This window comes from Bison bison, unplaced genomic scaffold (assembly GCF_000754665.1).
Source record: "Bison bison bison isolate TAMUID 2011002044 unplaced genomic scaffold, Bison_UMD1.0 scf7180017864375, whole genome shotgun sequence".
In the NCBI taxonomy this organism is placed as follows: domain Eukaryota; kingdom Metazoa; phylum Chordata; class Mammalia; order Artiodactyla; family Bovidae; genus Bison; species Bison bison.
This window is the reverse complement of record NW_011494947.1, coordinates 4,103,263-4,110,956: the sequence shown is the minus strand read 5'-3', so window position 1 is coordinate 4,110,956 and position 7,694 is coordinate 4,103,263. Positions and strand designations below refer to the sequence as shown.

Here is a 7,694-nt window from a genome sequence, read left to right as displayed (position 1 = left end):
GGTGGCTCTGGAGCAGAGCCCGCATGTCCAGGAGTGCCTTCTCCAGATAGTGCGCCAGGTGGACCGCGTTGGTCTCGGCACAGCTGTTGTAGGCTGACACGGAGAAGTTGATGTGTGTCTCCATGGGGTTATAGCAGACGCCATAGCCGTCTGGCACCACGGGCCCAAAGAACATGACACAGTCTGTCTTGGCGGGGACCTGAGGATGGCACAGGACCAAGGCTCTCATCCCAGCCCCATGGTGGCACCAGCCTGCCTTCCACGTGGGCTCCCACCGTGCTCTGCCTGAGATGCCCTCTCCTTGTCTTCAGCGGATAGCTGACTCCCCTCGAGTCCTTGGGGGTGCAGTTCTGGTATCACCTCTCTACAGATTTCCCTGACATTCCTGTGGGGCTGTCACTGTCCTGCCTAGACTGTGAGTCCCTGGGGGCAGTATCCCAGTGCCCAGCACAGGCTGGCCTGGATCAGATGTTCTTTAGCATCTGATCAGTGAGTGAATGAAGCCAAGGAAGAGGAGGGGTCTCGACTCATTTTCAGCCTGCCAGAGGTGAAGCCAAGACCCCGATCCCAGAATTCAGCTACTTCAAGAATGGCCCATGTGAGTTACATCACCTCCAAGAGACTGTGTTTCGGACCTCAGTGCAGCCTCTCTGGCTTCTGTTTTATCCCACCCCAGGGCAGTTAAGGCAGCGGCTCACCTGGCTGGTGGAGAGGTTGAAGTGCATGGCAATGGCGTAGGAGGTGTCCATGAAGATGTCGGGCATACTCACTAGGTCTTCGATGGCCTGCAGCTTCAGGCCCAGCAGGTGCCGGTCAAAGGCCTCCCCACGGATGGCCTGAGGGAGGGGAGCTGTCAGGAGCAGGGTCTATAGGCCCACAAGTTGCCACCCTCCCTAGGAGCCTCTGGTGGCAATGGCTCTTCCACTCACTGGCCCTCAGACCTGTGAGAGCAGAGCAGCCGGGCAGGAAAGCCCTCACTTCACAGATGGGGAAACTGAGGCCTAGGGACTCCCCTGCCTCCAGGGAGGCTGGACTAAGAGCACAGGCCTCCAGCTGGGTGGCCCGGCCCCATCCTGGCTATGGGACCTCGGCAGGTCACTGACATCTTGGAGCCTCAGTGTCTTCATCTGTGAGATAGGGACAATCACTGAACTCCCTCTGTGGGGTGGCACTGATCGAAGTAGCTGCCTGAGCATAACATGGGCAAAACCTGGTGTGTGCAGGCACTCAGGGTCAGGCTGGGAACTGGACTTCCACCCCTGGACTGCAGCCGCAGCTGTCAGCAGGCAGGCACCCTGCAGTCTGTTAGACTGTGCACACCCTCAGCATCCCAGGCTCCGGCGCAGCAGGGAGAGCGCCTGACACAACATCCAGAGGCCAACCTGGGCCCAGGGCAGTTGCTGGGCCTCGCCTTGGTTTCTCCCACTGTAGAATGGGGATGTTCAGCTTTGCTCCAAGTGCCCCAGTGCTTTGGGCAGGGGTGCCTGACGCTAAGGGGAGCAGTTATTTGTTGCAGGGATGGACAGGCCGGGGTCACGCCCAGGGCCAAGGGAGCAGGGATGGGGGATGCTGGCTCACCCGGTCGGTGTAGGCTCGGTGGGCCTGCACGGCCTTCCGCAGCAGCTCCACCTTCTCATGTTCCTAGGTGAGGGGGAGAGGGCACTGACGCTTCCTGTCCCTGCTCCCCCCTCAGGGGCCCACTGCCCACTCCAGGTTCTGTTCTCCCTGAGAGCACAGACTGGCCAGTCCCCAGCCAAGGCCTGACACAGGGCAAGTGCTCACTGCTGGTGGCTGACCCTTGAACAACTCGGTTTAAACTCGGTGCTGCTGCTGCTAAGTCGCTTCAATCGAGTCCGACTCTGTGCGACCCCATATGTGGACTTTTGTCAAAAAACACAACAGTATAACACAGCCCATGGAGGGCTGGACCTGCAGACGCACAACCACAGACACGGAGAGCGACTATAAAGGGACACGGGGAGTTTCAACTGTGTGGTGCTCCGAACCCCCAAGTTGCTCAAGGATCCACTGGAGTTTCCTTTTCTCTTTGGCAGCCAGAAAGCTCCGCACCAATAAATTTATAGCTCCATCTTCCATGAGATGCCCAGTGTCCACCACAGGACTGGAACATAGTAGGTGCTCAACGTACATTGACAGAAGGAGAAGGAACAGAGAAAGGCTCGAACCCAGCTCTCCCACCCTTGCCCCCGACCTCTCACCGTCACATTGGGATCATCCATGGCCTTGACGAAGGTCAGTGAGTCCATGGAGGCTGAGCGGATGGTGTCAGTCCGGCCCAGGTGGAACATGCGCAGAGAGGCGCTTTCGTAGGTGGCACAAGCCTGCCCGTAGATCCTGGGTGGGAAAGGCGCTGAGCTCACCCCTGGCAGGTCCCTCCACTTGCCCCCAGGCTTCCTCCTCCTTTCCGGGGGGAGGGGTGTACCTGTAGTAGGCCAGCTGCAGTGCCATCTGGATGAAGGCATCTGGGCTCAGCTTCTCCGATTTGGGGAAGTCCTTTCCAAAGTGGTGGAACACCATTACCGTGATGTCCAGGTCCTGGATCATGCTGGGGGTGGGGTGGAGGTGGGAGGTGAGGAACAGTACCCAGCAGCCTCTGCCAACCCCACAGAGGGGCCGAGGGCAGTCTCCGAACCAGCGGGCATCAGACGGAGCTGGCTCTTGTTCCGGCTGGAGAAGCCTCTCCCAGCACTCACATGCTGAGGTTCTGCTTGGCCTTCTCAATGTCACTCTTGATCTCAGGCGTGATGTTGAACCGCAGCTTCTTGGGCATGGGCAGGGGAACCATGGGAGACCGCACGAGTTCTGGCCTCTTCCTGCACAGGATGTGAGGGTCTCAGGCTCCTATCAGGAGCCTCCAGAGCCTGGGTCTATCCCCGGGATTACAATGGGGAGGAGGGGGCCAGTCCAGGGAGACTCTTGGAGGAGAAAGGACTTGTCCACGGTCATCGAGCTGAGAAGTGGCAGAGCCAGAATGCAAACCCAGCTCTGATGGACTCTGAAACCCACGCCCCCTTCTGGCTTCCTCTGAAGTAGCACAGATTCCCAGCACAAGGGAGAAGGCCATTCCTCCTCTGAGAGCTCGTCTGTCACCTCTGTGTCACCTGTCATCAGGAGTTGGAGAACTGGCTGGAGAGTGGGAGACCCACACTCACGTGAACTCGATGACGTGGTCCAAGAGGGAGACGATGGGGGGTCCCTCGGCTGCCGCATGCTCGTAGATGAGCCCACAGGCGCCATCTTCGGCCACGATGAACTGCAGGGAAGATGGGGTCCTTGACAGCTTCAGGCCCCGGCAGTCATTCTCCTGCAGGATTCCCTCGGGTGGGGGGTGCTCTGAACCATCTCAAGCACTCTGGCTGATTTATTACTCTTATTCATATCAGCTAACACTCACCGGGGACTTCGGGACACCTGTCCCAGGTCACGCTAAGCACATCCTGTGCTCAGAGACCTTTCTGGGTCCTTGCACCTGCCGTTTCCAGGAGTCCTACCACTACCCCATTTCACAACAGGGAAAGTCATGACCAAGACTGTGCCGCTCAGCCTGGCCCCACATTCCAGGCTCTCCCTGATCACGGATGAATGTGTTGGAGGTGACAGGGGTTACCGGGCCAGGCTTGGGAAAGACAGGTTGACTGCTGCTAATTACAGCCGCGTCCACCTGCTGGTTTCCCCTGGCTTTACAAGCTGGGAAGCCAGGGACGCCGGAGTCCAGGGGAGGGACAGGAAGTCCTGAGGTGGCAGTGGGCTGAGCCTGGGTATGGGTTGGTGGGAGTTCTGGTCCTGCCAGTTCCTCACCTGCAGTGTCTTGTCGAACCAGCGGTTGCCGCTGTTGAGCTTGCTGCCGCCCCCGTGCAGCATCTGGCCCGCCACTTGGCTGCGGTATGTGTCTTCTGAGACCCGAGGCATGGGTGCGTCCAGGCACACAGTGAAAATGCTCCTCTGGATGGAGTGCACTGACTCCCGGTTCACCTTGTCTGTGGGGATGTGTGTGTGTGGGGTGGGGAGGGGTGAGGGTTAGGCCTGGGGAGGTCTCCAGAGTTTCCTTTAACAGGGCCCTGTAGCCCCGGATCACCCCATGAAGAACTGCTGACCCCCTTCAGAAAACAGGAAACAGAAGCCCAGGTCACAGAGAGAGCCGTTAAGACAGCTGGGGATCCAACATGGGACTGGATTCTGGGGACGATGCCCTTGCCCAACATGGGATTCGGAGGGGATGTGAAGGTGGGCTCCCCAGTCAGAGAACACATTCTCATTGTAACTTGCTACTGAACAGAAAGAAGAAACTAACCGAACCCAACTGAGGTTTCCCCTTATGTGCAATGGGGCCAAGAACACCTGCTCTTAGTCGAGGGGATTCAGTGTGACGGGGCTGCTGGGGCCTGGTGTGGGTACCTTTGATGAGGGTGCTGTAGGCCTTGGCCCAGGAGTTACGGTGGTTGGAGGTGAGGATGCCCACGGGCTCCTTGTTGGTTTGCAGTGACGAGTTCCAGACCTTCTCCAGCTGCATGAAGATCTGATCTGAGGTCAGGGGTGTCCCATCGCTGTGGTACACATCCAACTCAAAAAACTGTCCGGGCACAGGCAGGTGGAGAGAAGGGGTTTTGTGGGGGCCTCAGACAGGCAGCGGTCACCTCCCAGCCCAGCTGGGAGGGGACGGTGTCAGGCCGAGGGCAAGGAAGGGGAGGAGATCCCTGCGCTGCTCTCCCTGGGCTGACCAGGCCCTAGCTCTTCCGGGCCTCCCCCGGGTCGGGGCCTCTCTGGATACCCAGTGGAGAGAAGAGGCCCAGGGCCTGCCTGTTCCAAGGACATGTGGGCAAGTGTGTTGGGGAAGCTGACTCTGAGCCCTGCCCCTCTCCTTTCTGCAACCGTGTCGGGGCTGAACAGCTGCAGGGGGATCACCCACTTGGTAGTTGTGCACCACGGTGATGTGCATAGGCGGCTTCTTGGTCCTGCTGAACTTGGTGACCAAATCCTGCTTGGGGCCTGGCACACGGCAGGACGACAGGATCTGATAGTACTGGTTCATGCACAGTGGCTTGCCCCCCAGGTACTCCACGGGCAGGGTCTCGCTGCAAGGGCAGAGGGACAGGAAGGTAGGTGGGATCCATAGGGAGCTGCTGGGTCTGGCTGCAGGCTGGGTTGGGCAGTGGGGCTCAGACAAGCAGTGCTGGGCCCCTTGGTGCCCACCCCCCACTTAGCGTGGGAAGAGGGGAAAGGGGGGTGGTTGTTGGAGGACGACTGGATCAGGAGGCCTGTGGGCCACCCTGCTTGTGAGTCACCCTGGAAATTCCCTTCTCTTTCTGGGCTTCACTTTGCCACAAGGAAGATGAAGCAGTGAGTCATCCCCTGGGGTCCCCTCTTCAGCTGGGATGTCAATTCCAGGGATCTCTTGGGAGAAGGCCCCCTGGAGGAGGTCACGGCAGCTGGAGCTGAGGACCCAGGTGTCCCGATCACCATGCTCTGCCTCCCCAATCAGCAAAGAGGCTAGGTCAGCAGGAAGTGAAAGCCACTGAGCTCTGGGCCTGCTCAGAAGTCAGGCAGGAGGTGGGGCTGGGCTGCTGGAGTGGCTGTAGTAATTAGGCAGTTCAGGTGGGAGGTGACAGGGTGGGGATAGGGCCACTCACTTGTCAATCATGGCCTTGAAATCCAACACGCCCTCGATTAATTTGGCAGCGAACCTGGAGGGACAAAGTAAAGATCCAAAGGCTGTGTGGACAGCCAGAAGGAGGGTGCTTCATTCCTCTCACTGCCTAGAGAGCCTGAAGGAGTTCAAGTGTAGAACCTGTACTTCTGTCTCACTCTGCATAATCTCTGGGGAAAGGGATTAGGGTGATGTGTTGGCCGAGCAACTGGCAGGACTTTGGTGCTACTGAGTAGCATGACTATGGCTCGATTACGAGTCTTGTCCTCTGACTCCATCCTCAGAGGGTCAGAGGACCTGATTCGCAGCCTGGAGCCTGGAAGGCCTTCACCTTGTTCTGAAGCATCATTTAGGGAGGGACCTAGGACTGTGGGGGAAGGCGAAGGGTGATTGGGGGGACAGTGGCTTGAGGTGTCCCCTCTCTTAGATCTCTTCCTGTTTCTGGGTCTGTGTGTCCCCCAGGCCATCTCAGTCAACCTGCTCCTTCAAACCGTCTGGGCCACATCAACCATGTCTGACGCATGGGGGTGCTCCTGGCCCCCAACATGGGGACTGCTGGCTAGAGTTTCTGGGCTTGAACCCCTGGTCCTTCCTGGGGTGCCCTGGTCCCTTTAAGAGAAGCAGGTATGGCCCTGAGAGACTGACTAGTCCTTGGGCAGGAGATCTTGTCACTGGTATTTTTATCCCTGGTAGAACCGGAATAGAGCCCAAGGCAAAGTGACAAGGCCGAATGTGGAAAACGGGACTGTGTACAAAGGTCACCCTTGTGGCCAGCTGAGGAAAGTAGGAAGGAGGGGGTGAAGTGCCAGAACTGGGGTGAGTGGTAGCCTCAGGTTTAGGGGAAGGGAGGAGTCCTAGTCTGCAGTTTGGTGATTAACAAGAGTCAGGAAGATTCTGCTTCATGTCCAGGTCAGTCAATCCTGAAAGGTGATCTTGGGCAGGTCCCTTCACTGCTCCCAGCCTCAGTTTCCCTACCTATAAAACAGGGATGCTGCTGCCTACTTCCTAAAACTATTTGTGGGGATGAAAGATAATGAACAGGGCTGGGGCCCCTCTGTTCTCCTGGGGGAAGTGGACATCAGGGCCCTGGGAAGGTCCAGAGCTCCGCCCCCACCTTGGCGACTCACCGGAGCTGGCCCTGCCGATCCACAAAGTCCTGCTTTGGCAGCATCACACCAGGGCTGGAGTAGATGACCAGGGGCTGGCGGTACTGGGGGGAGGCTGTTTTGAGCCACCAGTCGGACAGCTGGGGAAGGACCAGAGCCCGTGAGGAGGGATGGATGGAGACCTGGCTGCCCCTTCGCTGCCAAGGCCAACAGAGCTGGCTGGGTGCCCTCTGCCCTCTCTGGTGAGCACAGATTCTCAAACTGAATGCTCAGATCCAGAACCCCCCAGTCCTGTAAACCCAGCAGCAATCCATCCTCGTCCCTCTAATGGAGCCAGTCAGCATTAGCAAGGGGAATCGGGCAACACTGACAAGGAAAAAAAAGACTGGCAGGAGACCTGGGGTTGGGGGAAGAACAGAGGGAGAAATAGCAGTCATTTTTTCCTTCTCTCACATATTTCAGGTCAATGATTTTCATACTTTTAGAAAATAAAAATGTACGTCTGATAGAAAGGAAACAAGAGAGAAAGTTATATGAAAACAAAGTCTGATGAGTAAGTTTCTGCCCGTCTCAGGTGGGCACACTCTAGGGAAGCAGGAGCCCTCGGAAACCCTGACCCTCTGTGCCCTCAGCTTTGCTGCTGTCAGGCTAGGGAATGGACAGCCACCTGGATCTCAAGGTCAGGGCAATCTGGGACACAGCCCCGGACACCTCAGAGCCTCTGTAAAGACTGATCGCTACAAGATGTAGGTGACTCTCTACTAGGCTGGCCACTCTCTGCCCAGGGTGGAGTATTTCCATGGATATGCAGCTAAAGGCTCCTGTCTTGGGACCTGCAGGTGACCATCACCCTTGAACCTTATGTGCTGGCAGCAATACTGCCCCCACTACACATTCCCCCCAGGACAAGCCTCTGGGGCAGG

At 57.8% G+C, this 7,694-nt stretch overlaps 1 protein-coding gene across 1 annotated transcript in view; it reads right to left on the bottom strand.

Moving 5' to 3' along the window:
* The window catches only part of CRAT (carnitine O-acetyltransferase), a 12,501-nt gene that overhangs the window by 294 nt on the left and 4,513 nt on the right, over positions 1-7,694 (bottom strand). Inside the window, exons 4-15 of the mRNA XM_010856959.1 lie at positions 6,793-6,911; positions 5,649-5,702; positions 4,928-5,093; positions 4,417-4,591; positions 3,820-3,998; positions 3,174-3,274; positions 2,715-2,834; positions 2,444-2,566; positions 2,220-2,355; positions 1,579-1,641; positions 699-836; positions 7-199 (exon numbers count right to left, since the gene is read on the bottom strand). Of these exons, the coding sequence (XP_010855261.1) occupies positions 7-199; positions 699-836; positions 1,579-1,641; positions 2,220-2,355; positions 2,444-2,566; positions 2,715-2,834; positions 3,174-3,274; positions 3,820-3,998; positions 4,417-4,591; positions 4,928-5,093; positions 5,649-5,702; positions 6,793-6,911 (1,567 nt within the window). The remainder of the gene's footprint in view (positions 1-6; positions 200-698; positions 837-1,578; positions 1,642-2,219; positions 2,356-2,443; positions 2,567-2,714; positions 2,835-3,173; positions 3,275-3,819; positions 3,999-4,416; positions 4,592-4,927; positions 5,094-5,648; positions 5,703-6,792; positions 6,912-7,694) is intronic.